Here is a 21032-nt window from a genome sequence, read left to right on the forward strand (position 1 = left end):
AAAAAACTATATAGCACTGGAATTTTAGTTGGATATGGGGGCTTGCTTCAGGCCTTATGACTGGGTCTACTCTGTTAGGTTAAGGAATTCTGGAGACGTACTAAAGACATATTAGTAGCAGAGTGAGACTTGTGCCTTGAAATGGAGACTGGAAAGAAGACCAAAACGAGAGCAACTCTCTCATCTTCTTTTGAAATGCCATATCTACATATAACAAGCATTCCCACTTGGGGAAGTATTGCTTTGTTGAATTTTAGACTCACAAAACGCAAATAAGTTTGTGAAACTTGATAAGTCTCATTTCTTTCAAGCACCGAGTACATTATTTATTAACTGTACTCAAAAACTTCTTGCTCATTTTTTCTCATTATTTGTGCCCAGCTTTTGACCAACTACCACAGTGTTTTTGCATATGACTCCTGTGGCTCACAAAATGCAAGTGAATGGATCTTTGGAAGCCATCCAGCCCAAATGCCGAGGACGACTTGCCCAAGGTCACACAGAGAGTGGTCTAATTTTTGTGTTCCTTGTTCCAAGAAACAAGCTATCTCGTCCCTCAGGAGTCTTCATGAAGGGCTGCCTGACTGGAGGGAAGCCAAACCTCTCGCCTCCACTATGTTGACTACAGTTGCCATGGCAACGGCGCACCGTTCCACGCCTCGTCTTGGTGACGTCCAGATAACAGCACCCAATGGGAAAGCAGCTCGGCTTCATGCACCGCCTTTCCCGGCGGGCACCGCCTTCGCAGCCGGGAGAGAAGCGTTGACTGAGGGGGGAAGGCTGGCTCGGGTCGCGGCCGCGGCGAGTTACATCCTTTTCCAATCTGTCCGCGTCCGCCGCCGCCCGTGACGGAGCCAGGATGTTCGGGATGCTGAGCAGCAGCTTTGAGGATGATCCCTTCTTCTCGTGAGTGGGGAGGGAGGGGCGGGAGCCCACGGTTGCGCGGGAATTCAGGGATCTTGAAGGGAGCTATTTTAAGGGACAAGAGCGAGTTAAAACTCTGAAGAGGAGGAGAGGGAATTTAAGTAACTCCGGGAGGCGGTCTGGAGAAGAAAAGGACTCGAGGGCGTGAGAGGGAAGGGAGAAGAGAATTTAGGGGTGTGGGAGATTGGGGAGAGAAGAATTGGGGGGGTTGGGGGGGGAGAGAGGAAGAGTTGGGGGTGTGTGGGGGGAGAAGATTGGGGGGCCGTGGGGAGGGAGAGGACTTGGGGACGTGCGAGGGAGGAGAGACAAGGATTTGGGGGCGTGAGGTGGGGAGAGCTGCGAGCCGGCCCCTGGCACTGGACTTCGGGTGCCCGAGCGAGTTCCCGCGTTCAGAGGTCCGCCTTGGCAGCCGCAGAGCTTTGCAGGTGACGGTAACTGCCGTTTAGGTGGAATTTCTGGTGAGAATTATGCTTAGAGGACCCTTTTCACACCTGTTTCGATCCCAAATGAGGGGCAGGGAATGTCTTACAAGATGACAATTGTTTGTAAAGGGAAACATTTTTAAAATAGCATTTTTCATAGTATGTGCTTATGAGAGCACAAGAAAGTTGGAGAGTTATGCTGTCCCTCACCACGGAGTGGTTGGAAGTTGCCATGTTCACTGTTTGGTTTGTTTCTGCTTGCTTTGTCACAAAGCTAGCCTTGTTTGTAAAGGGACTCCTTTTTCTGTCAAAGTGCAAATAGGACAGGGAAGCAGAGGGTGCATTTAACACCGCAGGTCAACAAGCATCAGCCCTGTGGACAGTCCCAAGCGAATTAACGTGATGCCTTAGGAAGAAGGCATCCAGAACTTAGTTACTTCATTATAATGTAGTTTCCTTGGGGGTGGGTAGGTTGCCTGTGGGTTTTGTTAGTTCTTCCTTTGGCGATTATATAAAAGTAGTACAATCTAGTTGAATTCCCAAGACAGGATGATTTGTGATACTTTTTTGCCCAAATGTTTTGCCAGTTTGAATTTTGACTTGGTGTCCTAATTTATTTTAATCAATTAAATTCTTTATGCAACTTGGAGACATTTTTTAAGAAGTTTAAAATGTTGACAGTTTACCACATAGATTGTTTCATTGTTTTTTAAAAAAAAAAATATCATGGTGGCTTAAATGTGTTAGTAATATTTTAAACCAAATAACATACAAATAATAATTGAAAGGATAATTAATGGTAAAAAAGATGAAATGATTAACATAGAAAAATATAATGATTAATATTTTATTCTAAAGATTATTCATTAAAATTAAGGAGTGTATGGATTCAGGCAAATTAATTGTGCTGTTGTAGTTAACTTGTTTGGGAGCTGTTGGGACATCTACAATTAATGTCATTTTAACAAATTTTAAATTTTGTGCTATATTATGATTTGCTCTTGTAAAAGCCTCTGAGAATAGGGACTAAATATATCCATAGATTAGTTGAGCTGTTGAAATGGTTCCTAAGTAATTGTGACAGCAGTACAATGGGTAACAGTTAAGAAGATTATGGTAGACAACTTTTGAGTTGTATTATGTCCTTGATTATATCAAAAAGAGCAATGGCCTTAACTAAACCATGAGTGTATAATTAGTACCTTCTTTAAAACGTCTCGCAAAAGTGTAATTTAAACTCTTGGGTAACTGTCTGAGCAAAAGCAATGAACCCAAGAGTCAGGGTCAGAAATAGTAACAGATCACAAATAGTAGGCATACATCAAAGAACACTCTTCTCCATGCTTAGGATGGAAAGGACCATCAGTTATAACTCTCCATAGACTTTTTCAAATGCAGGCAGCCGTTTCATATAAATTGAGGATAAAACTATTGTAATTAACTTTATAAAATAGATGCATGCTTATAATTTCGTTGCTCTACATTTAACTATATAAAGAGTAAACATAATTGGGTGGGTAGGGGAGTAAAGAAGAAAGAGAATGTGAGTTCCTATTTATTTCCAGTAATCTGTCATTTGACACATCCCCTTGACCCCAACCCCAAACAAAATGAATATCCATTACTCAATATAAGTCAAACATAAGGAATTCATAAAGATGGCAGACTCCTTATCAAATCATCCACTGACCTTAAAGAACACGGAAAGGTTCTATGCCCACCATCTTTTGTACAAATATTAGCCCTATTACTAACATTATGTGTCATTGGGGTCCTTTGTTGCTAATTTAATGTCTGACATGTAGAAAGTATGTCTACATGTACTACAAAAGTAAATATTGTTTAATGATAATCTGGTGTCCTTTTACACTGGTTTTTTTTTTTTTAATTTTTTTTTCAACATTTATTTATTTTTGGGACAGAGAGAGACAGAGCATGAACGGGGGAGGGGCAGAGAGAGAGGGAGACACAGAATCCGAAACAGGCTCCAGGCTCTGAGCCATCAGCCCAGAGTCTGACGCGGGGCTCGAACTCACGGACCGCGAGATCGTGACCTGGCTGAAGTCGGACGCTTAACCGACTGCACCACCCAGGCGCCCCTTTTACACTGTTTTAAAGTTAATCTGGTATTTAGTTGATTGCTGAAAGTATTTGCATTCAACATATATGCTGTTGTTGATGTTGACACTCCCTACTTTGAACACTACCATTGTCTAAATAACCATTAGTTCAGTTCAAAGATACCAATATAAGCGCACAGTCTAATTTACTAATTATTCAAAAGTGGGCAAACAAAAAATACTTTTTGGATATAAAATTAGAATTATTAAATAAGTTGAGACTGGTAAAATACTGTAATCAAATTGTCAAATGTTTAAAAGATTTGGGTTAAAAAAAACAATTAAAATCTATAGTCTTGATTCAAATATGTTCATTTTAATTTTTTTAATTTTTTAGAGAGAGTGCAAGAGAGAGTGGGGATAGAGAGAGAATCTTAAGCAGGCTCCATGCCCAGCGTGGAGCCTGACTCAGGGCTTGATCTCATGATCTTAAGATCATGGCCTAAGCTGAAATCAAGAGTCAGACGCTTAACTGACTGAGCCACCCAGGTGCCTCCAAATATGTTCATTTTCACTGTTTACTAAAAATGGTGTGTCTTAAATGTTTCATGAGAAAATTAGAAAGAAACTTTAAAAGTGATATGTTGAAGGTTAGTGTTTTATTATATGTTTGGAACCTTTTGGGGGGGAATATCTGATGTTGCAAAACTGAAATTCAGTGAAAATTGCTGTTCCTTCTTAACTGAATAATACTTGTAATTTGGGTCAGAACATAAAAGCTGAAAACTGGCATTTCTGGCATGCAGTTTGCTTTCAAGAATATCACTTTCCCTTCTCACTTATGTTTGCTTAATAAGAAATAGAAATGCGTATGTATGGACAGGAAAATTAATTTGAGGTTAAAAGGGTTCTGGCATCTATACTGTATCCTAAAAGCATTGATTATTTAGTACAGAAGTTTACACATATCTGGTATATAGGTCTACTTTGTGCAGAAACATGAACTTTGAATCTTCTGAACTACAGAAGGAAATTCTGATCATGCAAGTCTACAAAGAACAGCTATGTTACCACATATCAGCCGTTAGATATTAAAGGCTCAGAAACAAGTTGGCAAATCTATTGGCCTTAGTTTTAATTGTAAATGTTAGCCTTTCAGGGAGCCTTGGTGGCCCAGTCGATTGAGCATCCGACTTTGGTTCATGTCATGATCTCACGGTTCATGAGTTCGAGCCCCACGTCGTGCTCTGTGCTGACAGCTTGGAGCCTGGATCCTGCTTCGGATTCTGTGTCTCCCTCTTTCTCTGCCTCCCCACCCCCTCCAATCATGCTCTGTCTCTCTCTGTCTGTCTCTCAAAAATAAATAAACATAAATAATAATAATAAATAAATAGTTAGCCTTTCCTTTAGGGTACCATATGTGTTATGACCAGTCTTTGGTCAAAGAACCCCTACATATTTTCATAGGATGTTACTTTTTCCCATCTCTTTGCTCTCAGTAAGAGCTAAAACTTACATATCTATAATCTCTTTAAATAAAAAAAATATTATTTTGCTCTTTGGAGGTAGTTGAAGGAAGTTGAAGGCTTTGACTTTTTTTTTTAAATGTTTATTTATTTTTGAGAGAGAGTAAGCATGCCTGAGCAAGGGAGGGGCAGAGAGGAAGGGAGAGAGAGATTCCTAAGCAGGTTCCACACTGTCAGCATGGAGTCTGACATGGTGCTCAAACTCACGAACTGTGAGATCATTACCTAAGCTGAAATCAAGAGTTGGCTGCTTAACCAACTGAGCCACCCAGGCAGCCCAACCCTGGCTTTGACTTAGTCACTGGGTTGAAAGTGAATACATTCCATGGACATTTCATTGACTGATATTCTCTTGAATAAGAATATTGTCATAAAACAGGCAATAAAACAAAAGCACCTTTCTAAATAAGCTTTTGTGAACAATGAATGTTTGGGTTAAGGTTTGGATTTTCAGGATCCCATTTTATGTTAAGACCTAACAGCTATTGTGATTTTTAGCACCTAAAAGTTTGTTCTCAGAAATATTTTAATATAGATATTTAATATAGATATTATAAATCAACTTCACAGATTTTAAGATCATATTTGATGGAATGAGACACTATGAGCCTTGAACTGAAAGAATTTCTAAAGTAGACTTTTGGGGCATTCTGTGGTTCATTAGGTACAAACCATTGAATTAGGAGCTAAGGAGCATAACATGATATGACATAGTTGCTGGGTCAAGAAATGGCATTTGGTAGCATCTAATCATATCATAATGCTTAGTTTTATCAGTAAACATTGTAAAAATCCACACAGAAGTAGGGGAGTACTTAAAGGATGGGAGAGGCCATAGTCATTCCTACAACCCTTTTAACATCAAAGGCTTCTGCCACATCACCATTTTAAACTGTGCTTCTAAACAGTGGGGAAATAAAGACTTGCCTATGGAAATGTAACTCATTCTTCAAATATTTCTTAGGTTTCTATTATATGCCTAATGCTGTGGACTGTATTATAAATTTGTAGAAGTCATGGCCCATACCCTCAAGATTCTCTTTTGAGTGTAATATGCATTATTTCTAGTGTTAAACCTTGGATCACTTTTGGATTTTCTTTATGGACCTGTATACCTCATTGGAACTAGGGAACATTTCTTTGTTATCAAGAGAGCAGTAACAATCTGCTAATAACTTTTTTACCATCACTGTGTATAGTGGAAGGAAGGCATTCCCTTGATGAATGGAACTGCCATGTCAATTATCTGAGACCCATATGTTTAAAGAAAAATATATTCCTTTTTACTATATTATTGTATGGGCCAAATGAAATTGTAACTGGCCATATATATATATACATATACACACATATATATATATATACATATACACACATATATATATATACACATATATATATATACACATATATATATATATATATATATTCCTGAGACAGAGAGAGAGAGAGAGAGAGAGAGAGACAGAGAGTCTTAAAAACAGGAACTTATTTTGAAGTAAAACATATTATCCATTAAAAAAAAAAGCCTTTTGGGGCACCTAGGTGGCCCAGTCAGTCGAGCTTCCAACTTCGGCTCAGGTCATGATCTTGCGGTCTGTGAGTTCAAGCCCCACATCAGGCTCTGTGCTGACAGCTCAGAGCCTGGAGCCTGCTTCAGATTCTGTGTCTCCCTCTCTCTCTGCCCCTCCCCTGCTCATGCTCTGTCTCTCTCTCTCTCTCTCTCTCTCTCTGTCAAAAATAAATAAACATTTAAAAAAAAAGCCTTTTATGTTGAAATTATTCCCAATCTAAAAAAAAAAAGAAATTATTCCCAGTCTGACTTAAGTTAATTTTGGTCAGGGGGCAAAAATTTATGTTTCCTAGCTTGTGATAGATAAATAATATGAAGTAGAAAAAGTACATTTGGTGCCAAACATCATCCTGTTTGGTTGTGGTTTGTGTTAGCAATCTTAAAAGAGGTAGTATGGCCCTCATAATAGCATAAGTAAATTTTTTCTTATTTAAATGAAAATGCATTCTCATGGAAAATCTGAAAACTATAGGAAGTTTGGTAAAGGAAATCATGCAACCAAGATTTTAGCTACTATCATTTTGGTGCATTTCATTTCCATTTTCCATATGTGAAAAATATTTTCCAATATTAGAACAAAGCTTTATGGTCATAAATACACTCTTTTCCTCAACATATACCACAATCATTTTCCTAGTCTTTAGATATTCTTTAAAGCGTGAATTTAGTGTCTGCAAGTATTGCATCCTGTGGATGGACAAAGAATATTTTTAAAATTTTATTTTAGAGAGAGTGCAAGTTGGGGAGGGGGTGGAGGGAGAGAGAGAAAGAGAAAGAAACAGAGAGAATTTCAAGCATGCTCTGCACTCAACATGGAGCCCGACATGGGGCTCGATCCCATGACTCTGGGATCATGACCTGAGCTGAAATCAAGAGTTGGATGCTCAACTGACTGAGCCACCCAGGTGCCCCTTCGTATAAATCTTTGACCACGTTTCAAATCATTACTTTAAACTAGTTTATGTGTATGAAATGACCGGTTTGTGATATATGAACTTTATAAGGCTTCATCATATTTCCAATTTATTTTCCTAGAATGAAACATCAGCTTTCAAGAGAATAATATGAATAGGTAGAAAAATATAAAAGCAATTGACTTCTCACCTGAGAAAACAAACTCTGCATTAGGTTAATTTTTAAAATCATAAAATAGCTCCTTGCTACCACAAGAGATTTTGGCTTTAATAAAAAAGAATTTAAGGTTGAACAAGAGAACTTTTAGTCTTCTCTCTGAGCAGCTGCTGTTCTGGGTAGACAAGAATTGAACTCACTTCAGGGAGGGCCCATCCAGATTTCTTCCTGAATGGTTCGGACAGGTGCAAAAGCCAGACTGTGAGCCCAATTTTGTCTTAATGCTTTTTCCAACAGGCAGCCTTTTGTTCATGTCACTCAAAAAACAAAGACGTTTTTAACAGTTGTTCTATATATAAATATATCTACTTTATTTAAATAAAGAGATATGGACAACATATTAAATGAGCCACATTTAGTTATTGAATTTGTAGCCCAATTATAATGCAATCAGAATAATAAATCTTACTAAATTTTATGTTTCTATAGGAAAATAATAGCTGTTAAATACTCACTTATTCATAGAACAAAATCTAGTATTCTCTGAAGTATTTTTCTTTTTTTTAAGGTTATTTTGAGAGAGTGTGTGCTCATGTGAGTGGGAGAGGGGCAGAGAGGGAGAGAGAATCCCAAGCAGGCTCCGTGCTGTCTGCAAAGAGCTCCGTGCTGTCTTCAAAAAGCCCCATGGCGGGCTCAGTCCCGCGAACCACAAGCTCATGACCTGAGCCAAAATCAAGTGTTGGACTCTTAACCAACTGAGCCAGCCAGGCACCCCTGAAGTATTTTTCTTCATTGCAGTTCAAGCTCATCCACATATCTAAAGGGAAAGTTGACTGAGAAAGGTTTTCTCAAGTGACTGCATATTAATAAGAATGAATATTTTAATATCTACACTTGTACCCATGTTCTAAGCTGTAAATATCCAGTGAATATAGAGCTCTAAGCAAAAGGACTGTCTTTTGGATCATCCACTTTAAAATATCAGGTAGTGTGAAATCCTTTAACTCCACATAGTTCTTTTTCTTTTTGTTCTTCTAAGATTTTTTTTAATGAAAATTTTCAAACACATACTACAGAAGTATAACAATACTGTGTATTGGGGCACCTGGGTGACTCAGTCAGTTAAGCATCTGACTCTTGATTTTCTGCTCAGGTCATGATTATGCACAGCTCATGGGATTGAGCCCCAAGATGGGCTTTGTGCTGACAGTGTGGAGCCTGCTTGGGATTCTCTCTCCCTCTCTCTCTCTCTCTCTCTCTCTCTCTCTCTCTCTCTCTCTGTCTCTCTCTGCCCCTCTCCTGCTCACCCTCTCTCTTAAAATAAATAAACTTAAAAAAACTTAAAAAGCAATTCTGTGTATTTGTCACCCAGAATTTCAAAATTTATACCTGCTTTATCTGTCTCTATTGCTGCTGGTGTCTCTAATGTATTGTAAAGCAAATTCAGATTTCTTGTCATCTAACCCCTATGTATTTCCAAATACATTTCTGAAAAATATGATCATCTAACATAAACACAGTACCATATCACATGTAATAAAATTAAAAGAATTTCAATTACTTGGTATCATTTGACATTAAGTATCATCTAGATATGAAATATTTCGGAATAACCTAGTTTTTGAGCTAAGAATTAGAAAATCGTTTCTTAGACAACTCATTTATGGGTCTTAGAACTACTTGAAACTTGGGGCACCTGGGTGGCTCAGTCTGTTAAGCGGCTGACTTTGACTCAGGTCATGATCTCACGGCTCATGAGTTCGAGCCCTGTGTTGGGCTATGTGCTGGCAGCTGGGAGCCTGGAGCCTGCTTCGGATTCTATGTCTCCCTCTTTCTCTGCCCCTCCCCCACTTGCTCTCTGTGTCTCTCAAAAATAAATAAATGTTTAAAAAAAAAAAACTACTTGAAACTCTGTTCTTTTAAGTAAAAAGTGGAAGATCCAGACACCAAATTCTGATTCCTTAATTATGAACTTAACTTGATCTGCATATCTTGTTTTTTTGAAGCATAAAACAACTCCCTTTCTGCTCTCCATTGTGTTAAAACCTAAAGTGCTCATTGTGTACAATTGATCTATTTAATTTTTAAATTGTTACAACTTCCTTATAATGCTAGTTGCCTATACTGTTAAAATAGTGATTCTGAAATCCTTAACAGGTGGAAAATTTAGGAATGGTAGTCTCTTTAATTTTCTGTGCCTATCACTTTTATCAATAAGACAGAAATTCCAAACTAAAAATGCCACAAGAATTCATGGAAAAATGACCTTATTTATGATATTTTTCTGCATTGTATGTATGATATCTTTACTTCTTTGTTTCTTATTATGTTAGTGTGTTTTTAGTTGGAAAGGATGAAATATGTATACTATCTAAATAAAGCTAATGTCTGGGGTCTTCATTTTATTTTACTTTCTGAGTGAATTTGGTACAACTGTGTTTTTTAAGTTACTACCTATCATTTATCTAAAATGACTATTCATCCTGAGCGATTCATTTACTAATTTGGTTAAGAATAGTTTAATTTTCCTGTAAAAAATTTTTGTATTCTGTTTCAGTAAGAGTATCCTTAACCTGCACACACTGGAAAAAACACTTTCTTTTAGGACTTTGCATAAAATTTGTCAGTGAGGAAGGAAGAGGCTGGAAAATAGAGCAGTGTTACCAAGTGGATCAGTATGTAAAGGATAAGAGAGTTATGGCAGGAGAGTAAATGGAGAAGTAAGAATACTAACATGTTACAATTTTTTAGAATATGGATTTGTGAAACATGTTTTGTAAAGTGGTTATCAATCATCTAGACCAGCAGTGGTCCTAATGCAGAGATGGTTGGAAATTATCATGTTGGTAAGGTATGTAGAGGATCTGCTATTTTTCTGCTATATTTTTCTGTTTAACCGTCTCTTTACTCATTTGATATTGGGCAAGAATAAACAGATCTGTAGAATAAAACAGTCTGGAAATACTCTCATATATAGCCTCCCTGTAGGTTCATGTAGACAATATTTATTACTTCTTATTTTTAAGATTTTAAGTAATTTCTACCCATACCCAGCATGGGGCTCAAACTTAACCCCAAGATCAAGAGCCACACACTCTACTGACTGAGCCAGCCAGGCACTCCTCATCTTTTTATTTTTTAATATTTTGTAATATTATCAAGTGTACCTGGGCAATGGCACTGCTTTCTGAGAAGATTAAATTGTGATTGATGGGATTATTGACACCTTGTTCTTTATTTTTAGTAAAACTTCACTGCTTAGATGTTGTGTTTCTGAACTGCAAAGCAGTGATCTAATTTACTTAAGCACAGTAAAAAAAATCCTTTAGATAAGTTAAAAGCACTCACCTTTGCACCAGATATGGTAGAATCAATCATTCACAACATTCTGTGTAATAAATTTCTACATTCATTTTCCGGAATTATGTCCCAAGTTTAATTAAAGCAAAAAGGCCTCACAACTACATATTGTTTTGGAGTACAGTTTCTGCCTTAGCATATTTTTAAGACTAATGCCTAATTAATAACATCTGGGAAATATTAATTTATTAAACAAAATTTAACAGCATCTCACCATAAACTTTGACAAGTTAATAACTTTGGCAAGTTAATAACTTTAGGGTTTTCACAGAATAAGATAAATTGGCATACTTTATTTTACAGCATTTTAGTGGGATTTGCCAAGAGATGAGCTTTAGTACTATTAAGAAAGAAAAACGCATTTATACAGCCTGGAGTGAACATTTTCATTTGATTTGGAATTACAGAAGTCTTTTCTCATATCAATTTTCCATATTTACGTATGCACTATAAGACTTTTTAAAACTTTTTAAAACTTTTTAAATCTTAAAATTCAGTAACATCCAACATTTGGTAATTAATACCTTATTTTATAAAGTATCTAGGTGCTTGGGGCGCCTGGGTGGCGCAGTCGGTTGAGCGTCCGACTTCAGCCAGGTCACGATCTCGCAGTCCGGGAGTTCGAGCCCCGCGTCAGGCTCTGGGCTGATGGCTCGAAGCCTGGAGCCTGTTTCCCATTCTGTGTCTCCCTCTCTCTCTGCCCCTCCCCCGTTCATGCTCTGTCTCTCTCTGTCCCAAAAATAAATAAACGTTGAAAAAAAAAGTAAAAAAAAAAAAAAAGTATCTAGGTGCTTTACATTTTCAAAAAGGTGTTTTTGGAATATGTAATACATGCTTATGGCAAAAACTCAAAATGTATAGAATACATGGACAAGAGACTCCCTCCTCACAATGATGTGAATATACTTAACACTAAACTTTGTGTTTAAAAATGGTTAAGATGGGGAAAAAGCTCAGTAAATTTTATGTTTATGATATGTGCACTTTTCCGTATGTGTTGTCCTTCAATAACATGGCTTATTGAGACCAGGAAAAAAAAGGACTCCCTCTCACCTCTGGTCCTTTGTTACCCTCCCTGCATGCAACCACTGTAACCAGTTGGCTGCATTGCTTCCCAGGGCTATATGCTATATATTTATAAGCATATATACATGAACTTCTTGTACAAATGGAGGTATACTACATATCTTGCTAATGGAGGTATACTGTATATCTTGCTAATCCTTCCATGTCAGCACATAAACATCTGCCTTGCTCTTTTAAAGGTAGCATAATATTCCATTTAAATTCTTTTTAGAAGTGCTGAAAAGTTTTTTAATGACTTTTTTCCTATCCGTTTTTCATTATTGTTCCATCAGTAAAGAAACCTCTGTGGGCTAGGTAATTTTGGACATGGAGTGAACAAGAGAGATCTGTTCCTTTTCCTCAAGAAGCTTTTAATCTAGTGGAAAAGACAAGCAATATTTTCTGTATGTTATTTTGTTTCCAATAGTCTACTTATAAAGAAGGCTTTCACAAATAACAAGACTTTTTTGCATGAATTTTTAAAAAATGTCTCCTTTGACTCTCAATAATGGTAACCTATGCCTTCTTTTTGAGGGAAAGAAAGTAGAAAAGAAGATAGTGAAGAGTACTTAAAAGAAAAATGAGGGGCGCCTGGGTGGCGCAGTCGGTTAAGCGTCCGACTTCAGCCAGGTCACGATCTCACGGTCCGTGAGTTCGAGCCCCGCGTCGGGCTCTGGGCTGATGGCTCAGAGCCTGGAGCCTGTTTCCGATTCTGTGTCTCCCTCTCTCTCTGCCCCTCCCCCGTTCATGCTCTGTCTCTCTCTGTCCCCAAAAAAAAAAAAAATTGTAAAAAAAAAAAAAAAAAAAAAAAAAAAAAAAAAAAAGATAAAATAGTTTGAATAGTCAATACTACTTAGAAGTACTGGAATGGGATTAAAGCTGACGAAAGTAAACCTTCCTACCTACATTAGTTCAGTTGCAGAAAACAAATTTACTCTGGTGACTTTAGGAAGAAACTTTAGGAAGAATTTATTACAGGACATTAAACAGCTTAGAGAATCGTTGTGATGGCTTAAGAAACAGACTCTAGATTAAACTTTCAAGAATGACTCCTAAAGCCAAGTCACAGATCTAGACCACCAAGGGCGTAATAGCCAATTCTCCCATTAGGAATTATTGAATTGGAAGGCTGCTGCTACTGCTGCTGGCTGCAAAGCCATGGTGTCCCTGCTAGGACCCATACTAGCAAAATGGATTTCCCTTTCGTGTTCCCCAATACTCATAAACTCTAGTGATCAGACACTTGGAGTTCTGCTAACACTGCTACGGAAAGACTGTGTACTTCTGTGATCATGATTACCAAAAAAGAGAATAGTACATACAGACTCTTTTGCACTTCTACCTTCCAGTTCTCAGATAATGGCCCATAAGTGGCAGAACCTAAATCCAGAAACTTTGCTGTAGAGTCCACAAAATTGTCTTAAGCTTTCATATACATAATGTTTTATTTATTTATTTTGAGAGAGAGGAGAGAGCAAGGTGGGGTCAGAGAGAGAGGGAGAGAGAATTCCAAGCAGGCTTCACACTGTCAGTACAGAACCCGATGCAGGGCTCAAACTCACAAACCATGAGATCATGACCTGAGCCAAAACTAAGAGTTGGACACTTAACCAACTGAGCCGCCTAGGTACCCCAAGCCTTAAGCTTTCTAGTGTCTGAAGTATGGAAAGGCAGTTGATAAGAGGTTGAAATGTATTGAATGTGAAAAACTTTAGATATGTCAGAGGATAGTGCAGTCATTTAAAAATAACCAGAGATACCAGAAATTAAATTTTTGATCTTAAAATGAAAAAAAATGAGATAAGGAGAATTTTCACAAAGACTAGTAACCTGGGAAACTGAGCCAAGGGATTTCTTCCAATATGCAGGACAAAATCATAGAGGGTTCAAGGTTCTACAAGGAAGGAATGGATAGAATGGCAAATATGCAAAGAAATATGTTGAGAGCAATTTCTGAAACTAACAAAATACTGAAATCCTTAGAACACATATTGAAAAGGGAAATTTGAGGGTTGACAGGATATATTTTTTAAATTCTATACCTGGACCAATAATAATGTAATTTTGATACATTAAAAAATATATAAAGAATCATAGACCTTCCAGAGAGTATAGCTCCCTTAGAAAGAATGAGAACCAGATTGTCATCAGACTTCTCTTAACACTAAGTAAGGAAGATAATGAAGCAACATCCTCAAACTAGTGATGAGAAATGGTCAGATTTGTGTGCCCAGATGCCCATTGTTTGAGTGTGAAAGAAACTAGACATGACTACTAAAAATTTACTGTGGTCAAATTAATAGATGTTAGAATCCAGAGAAGAAATAGTAAAATTCAAGAAGTAATGATAATTAAGAAGCAAACCAACCTCAGCTTTTCTTGGTAGAGGGAGATTGATGGCACTTGCCATCTTCTTTATTCTTCCTATGGAACCAGAGTTCACCCTTTTCATCTCTTGAAGCTCGCACAGGACAGATAAAAAACCCAACTAATATCCAGCCCATTCCTGAAGTTTTGAGTTTGGACGACTTGGAGAATAATGACTGTGCCTTTAATAGAAACAGGGACGTAAAGAGGAAGAAAGGAAAAAGTTGGGGGGGAAAGGCTAAGGAAAAAGTGTTGGAAATGTTAGGTTAAAGACTTACCAGGATAGAAATAGGCAAATGTCCAATAATTACTTTATCATTATTTGTAATTTATACTCCTGAGTATTTTGGAAAGTATTACAATGTCTTGGCCAATATGAAGTTGAAAATTGGCTTTAGCCCTACAAAGATCAGCTCTCTATCCCCACTGCCTGGCACAGTGCCTTTTACATAGGTATTCAGTAAATATTTGTAAAATAAATGGAGACCATTTGTATCAAAACAAGCAGAAATTGGGGCGCCTGGGTGGCGCAGTCAGTTAAGCGTCCGACTTCAGCCAGGTCACGATCTCGTGGTCCGTGAGTTCGAGCCCCGCGTCAGGCTCTGGGCAGATGGCTCGGAGCCTGGAGCCTGTTTCCGATTCTGTGTCTCCCTCTCTCTCTGCCCCTCCCCCGTTCATGCTCTGTCTCTCTCTGTCCCAAAAATAAATAAACGTTGAAAAAAAAAATTAAAAAAAAAAAACAAGCAGAAATTGAACTTAGAAGTTCCTGATGAAATGGTTGAAGAGGATAGATTAGTGTTTATTCATGTGAGGTTCTTGGAATGTCTGAATTAGAGTTAATAGAAATCCTTGCTTAAATGCAGGTTATTGGGCCATGCCCCAGATACAATAAATCAAAAATCCTTGGGTGTATGTTTCAGGACTCTGCATTTTAACAAGTACCTCCCGTGATTTTTAAGAATGTTCAAGTTAAAAGGAATAGTCCCACAGAAGCCAGAAAAAAACAAGAATGGATAAAGGGTAAAGCCTAGAGAAAGTACAGCTCTCCCTCAATTTACAGTGGAATTACATCCTCATAAACCCACTGTAAATTGAAAATAGTGTAATTTGAAAATACATTTCCTACACCTAACCCACTGAACACCATAGTTTAGCCTCCCCTATTTTAATGTGCTCCGAACACTTGCATTAGCCTACAGTTGGGCAAAATCAACTAATATAAAGCCTATTTTACAATAAACTGTTGAATATCTCATGTAATTTATTGAATCCTGTACTGAAAATGAAAAATGGAATGGTTGTATGAGTACATGATGGTTCTCAGTGTACAGGTTGTTTGCCTTCGTGATTGTAAGGCTGACTGGGAGCTGAAGCTGCTGCTGCTGCTCAGCATCACTAGAGAGTATGGTACCAAGTGTTGCTAGTCGGGGAAAGGATCAAAATTCGAAGGGCAGCTTCTACTGAATGCATAGCATTCTCACACCATTGTGATTCCAAAAATCGTCAGTCCAGCCATCATAAGTCGGGGACTATATGTCTTTAGGAGACGGTACTTTTCAACATTTTAATGTCATATACAATTAGAAAATATTTACAAAGCACCTTGGGGTAGAAGAAGGAAAGACTGATGAAGCCGGAAGTAACCCGCGCCAGTGGCTTTGGCAGGCTTGGGTCCCACCCAGCTGCTTCAAGGCTGAGCGTGTCAACATCTTGACACACTAGTTACGTTTGACTCTCTGTAAGCTCTGTCAAGGGTGAGAAAGAAAATGTTCACTCAAAGGAGAATTTAAAGGAGACATTTGTCAAACAAGTCTCCAAAGTTAGATATGCTGCTGAGTATTCAAGGAACCGGAATGACCTTTGGGTTTCAGTAATTGGAAGGAAGGTTGAGGGAGTCCTTGGCGTTTTAATGTGAAAGTGAAGGGAAGGAAAGAGGCATTTGTAAAAAAATAAAGCTACAAGGAAGTAAAGGATACAAGTATAGATGACTGTTGGAAGATTTTAAGTGCTAAAAGGAAGAAGACAGTAGCTCAAAGAGTATCATGAGTTGGGTTGGGTAGGGAGGGGAAGTATAGTAGATGACTTACTTTGCTACGTTAAGAACAGAAAGTAGTTTTCATCAGTATGGATTTTGTTCTTATTTACTTTTTTTTTTAACTTTGTGATCATTTAGTAGTCTTTTATTAAAATCTTTTTTAATGTTTATTTGTTTTTGAGAGAGACAGAGCACAAGTGGGGAAGGGACAGAGAGATGGAGACACAGAATCCCAAGCAGGTTCCAGACTCTGAGCTGTCAGCACAGAGCCCGACACAGGGCTCGCACTCCCGAACTGCGAGATCATGACCTGAGCCGAAGGATGCTTAACCAACTGAGCCACCCAGGTGCCCCATGTAATCATTTAGTAGTCTTGAGAAAGGACATCAAAAGTCACCTTGAATTTTAAGAGGAAATAATAATTACAAATTAGGTCATTTAGTGCCGAGAGAATGCTGCCATTGGAGTGTACTTCAGGAGCTAATGCTTTCAAGATCTCTATTGACTTGTCATAATTTAGGTTTATATTCTGTGTTACTATCTTAATCATCAGTCATAGGAATCCCATTCAGCATTCTAGTGCCAGGTTAATCACAGGCTGTATTTTCTAGCATTTTAATCTTCTGAGACTATTTTATGCAGACTAGGAGGAACAGTTGGAAATTGTTTTAAATACTGTGAGTTTAGGACTATATTTGGACTATATCTGAAGTATTTAGAACACGTCCCTTCCTTCCAAAGACGTCCATGTCCTAGTCCCCAGAATTTGTAAATATGTTATTTTACGTGACAAGGGGAATTAAGATTACAGATGAAATTAAGGTTATTAATCACCTTACAGTAACCTTAAGAGAGTAACCTTTATTACCCAGGTGGGCTCAGTTTAATCACAAGCATTATTTGAATGTAGAAGAGTTAGAGAGATTTAAAGATGCTTTGTTGCTGGCTTTGAAAATGGAAGGAAGGGCCACAAGCCGGAGAACATGGGTAGTTTCTAGAAGATTGAAGAGACAGGAAAGAAACAGATTTTCCCCTAGAGCCTGCAGAAAGAATGCAGCCCTGTCAACACCTTGATTCTGGGCCAGTGGTACCCATTCTGGGCTTCTGATCTCCAGAACTGTCAGAAAGTAAATTTTTTGTTTTAAATCACTAAATGTATGGTAATTTCTTACATTGACTAAACTAATATAATATCCAACTTTTATAATTTTAAAACATGTAAGTCTCATTTTTGTGTCAGACTATATGTTCCCCTAGACCAGTAATCAACCTCTGTCCTTGACACTCAGTATACATGATAAATGTTTATTGAATTTGAACCATTCTGTATATCAGATGGTCTGTGCCATTTTTGGGGAGAGTTGTTTACCATTCTCCACTCACCTGGGTGCATGCTACATAGAGAAGCATCTGTATTGCAATCAATATCTGCAGTTCTGAAGCTTTTCCTTAGTGACTTTTGATTGGAGAAAGGGTATTCATTTAAACCAGAGTTGGTTTTCTCTGGCTCAAGTGCTTTAATACATGAGACTTGTGTCTTCTAATCAACAATTTCAAGGGCTTCTTGTGTCTGTTTCAACTGCTCTAGAGTAAGACCACCTGTCCGAGAAACCCCATCCTCCTGAGGTTTGTGGAAGCTTATATTTTAATTCATACCATCCCAAACATAGTCTCAAAATTTGGTGAAAATAAAAAAAATTTTTTTCATGATACCAAACAGACCTACAGACAAACTATTTTTATAGATTTGCATTCATTTTGCTCCTAGTCTTTAGATAAAACCAACAAAATTGAAGAATTAGAATGAGGATAGTTTTAGATGTGTTATATGCTGTGCTTTGGGGTGTAATAGGTATTATTTATTGCTGTTATAATTTAGTAGCTTAAAACAACAAACATTTATTATATCATTTCTGTTGGTTAGAAATCCAGAAACAGCTTTCTGGGCTGTTCTGGGCTGGGTGGTTCTGACTCAGGGCTTCTTAGGAGGCTGCATCAAGTTGTGAGTCAAGGCTGTCATCATTTCAAGGCTTGACCGATAGACAATTTACTTCCGAGTTCTTAAATGTGGTTGTTGACGTCTTAAAAATCTGCTTCTAAGCTCATGCAGGTAGGCCTGTCCACAGGGCTGTCTCACAGCATAGCAGCTGCTTGCCCCAGAATGAGTCATCATGCTAATACAGTGCCCAAGCAGAATCCACATTCTATTAGGGGCAAGTCAGTAAATCCAGCCCATACTTAAAGGAAGGGGATCATTGGGGGCCATCTTAGAAGCTGCCTACCACACATATAAATTAGTGAGTTCATTAGTGTACCAGAGACTAGATAATCAAGTTTATAATATTCCTAACTGAAATTAAGTTCAATAATGTCAAAAATTTTTTAAAGAAAACCTAAAATAAATTTCTCATATTAGAAGATATAAAATACAAATAAGCCTTTTAACTTTTAGACAGGAAATTCAGAAGGTACATTAAAATAATCAACACAGTTTACTTTTTTTAACTATACTTCCCTCAGATTGTCTACTTCTATCTAACTGCCTGTTTCAATTCTTCCCTTCATTTTAAAAATTGTACTTATGCCTCATCTTCTAAAAATAATTGAAAGCAGCTTATAGAAATATATAAAATGTTTTGAGAATGGAAATTAGTTATGCAAAGATGATGACACAGATAGAAAACTAAGTCAGAAATAAAACTACTACGCAAAGGTCTGGCGAAACTGAAGACCTAACAAAGATCCATGTGGCTGAATAAGTTGATGTTAAGAGAATGAAAAGGCAAGTCCAAGACTGGGAAGCCATACTTACAAGACAAACATCTGATAAAAGTCTTATGTCTACAATATATAAAGAACTGTTACAAGTCTATAACAATAAGACAATCTGGTTTTTTTAAATAGGGAAAAAATTTGAACACATTTTATCAAATAAGATATATGAATGACACACAAAATAAAACCCCAATGAGATACTATTACACCACCATTCAAATGAATAAAATCAAAAAGACTGATAATACCAATTATCAAGCAAGAATGTAGCACAACTAGAACTCTAAGTTCACGCTTTTTATAAAATTAAACAATCACCGCACAACTCTGAAATCCTATTGCTAGTTATTTTACACAAGAGAAATGAAACCATATATACATAGAAAACAGTACATGAATGTTCATAGAAGCTTTATTTATAATAGCAAAAAACTAGAAACTGTTTATTATTACATTGTGACATAATCATATACATACAATGTACCTAGCAATAAAACTGAATAAATGGAACAACGTGGATGAATCACAGAAGCATTATGCTAAGTAAAAGAAGCTAGGCACAAAAGACAACATAATGTATGATTCCATTATATGAAATTCTGGAAAAGGTGAAACTATAGTGACAGAAAGCCTGTCAGTGGTGGGGCGCCTGGGTGACTCAGTAGGTTAAGCATCCAATTCTTGATTTCAGCTCAGGTCATGATAGCACAGTCTGTGAGTTCGAGCCCCACATCGGGCTCTGCACTGGCCATGAGGAACCTGCTTGGGATTCTCTCCTGTCTCTCTCTCTCTGTCTCTACTCCACTTGCTCTCTTTCAAAATAAATAAATAGGCTTTCTTTATCTTTTCTTTTTTTTTTTTTTAAGTTTGTCAGTGGTAACTAGGGTTAGAGGGAGCTAATTATCTGCAAAGAAGCAGGATGGAACATTGCGGGTAGAAATGTTCTACACCTTTGTGGTGGTGGTTGTTACTATAATGCATTTTTCAAAATTCATCAAACAGTATGACTAAAATGGATAAATTTCATATTTAAATTAAACCTAAACAAAACTGAATTAAAATGAAAACCTCTTTTATAACATAAGCATAATCCAGTTGAGTGGTTTACTAATCATTTGCATTTGAAGTTTTTATTATTATTTTTTTAACCTCCAAGGTGACAATATGACTCAATCCGAGCTCCTTTGAGATAGGGTTATGTATACAAATACTGCACAATTCAAAGGAAAGCTCTTTCTGCCTGAGACTACTGAAGGAAGACAGAATTTTTGAGCTTCCTCATGATGACATTAGAAGGTTGGAGTTTAGAATGAGAAGTGGGAAGGGTAACCCCAGGAGGATGAAACTAAGGTGGGGAAGTCTGAAAGGGGGACAAACTATTAGGGGGCTCCAAAAGACTACAGGGAAGAGTAAGGTTGCCTTGGTAAAGTGCACTCCAGTGGTGATGTGCCTTAACTTCTAGAGTGAGCAGTAAGGAAGTGACCAGTGGGTCAGTGCTTTTCAAACTGAAATGAAGTTAAGAAACCACTATAATAAGGCAATAAAATTTTACATTCTTTTTAAAAATGTTTTTTTTAAATGTTTATTTATTTTTGAGGCAGAGAGACACAGAGTGCAAGTGGGGGAGGGGCAGAGAGAGAGGGAGACACAGAATCTGAAACAGGCTCCAGGCTCTGAGTGGTCAGCACAGAGCCCGACGCAGGGCTCGAACCCACGGACTGTGAGATCATGACCTGAGCCGAAGTCGGACGCTCAACCGACTGAGCCACCCAGGCGCCCCTTAATGTTTATTTTTGGGAGAGAGAGAGAGAGAGAGAGAGAGAGAGCAAGAGAGAGCATGAGCAGGGGAGAAGC

At 37.7% G+C, this 21032-nt stretch overlaps 1 protein-coding gene across 5 annotated transcripts in view; it reads left to right on the top strand.

The window, feature by feature from the left end:
- The first annotated feature begins 739 nt into the window (after positions 1–739).
- The window catches only part of MLF1 (myeloid leukemia factor 1), a 38366-nt gene continuing 18073 nt past the window's right edge, over positions 740–21032 (top strand). For 4 of the 5 annotated variants that reach the window (XM_040480600.1, XM_040480603.1, XM_040480604.1 and 1 more), the window contains exon 1: positions 740–906. In XM_040480600.1, coding sequence (XP_040336534.1) covers positions 860–906 — 47 coding nt within the window. In that variant the 5' untranslated portion in view covers positions 740–859. The remainder of the gene's footprint in view (positions 907–21032) is intronic. The other variant, XM_040480601.1, reaches the window with a different exon arrangement.

The sequence above is a fragment of the Herpailurus yagouaroundi genome, unplaced genomic scaffold (genome assembly GCF_014898765.1).
Source record: "Herpailurus yagouaroundi ecotype Mexico unplaced genomic scaffold, PumYag 159, whole genome shotgun sequence".
In the NCBI taxonomy this organism is placed as follows: Eukaryota; Metazoa; Chordata; class Mammalia; order Carnivora; family Felidae; genus Herpailurus; species Herpailurus yagouaroundi.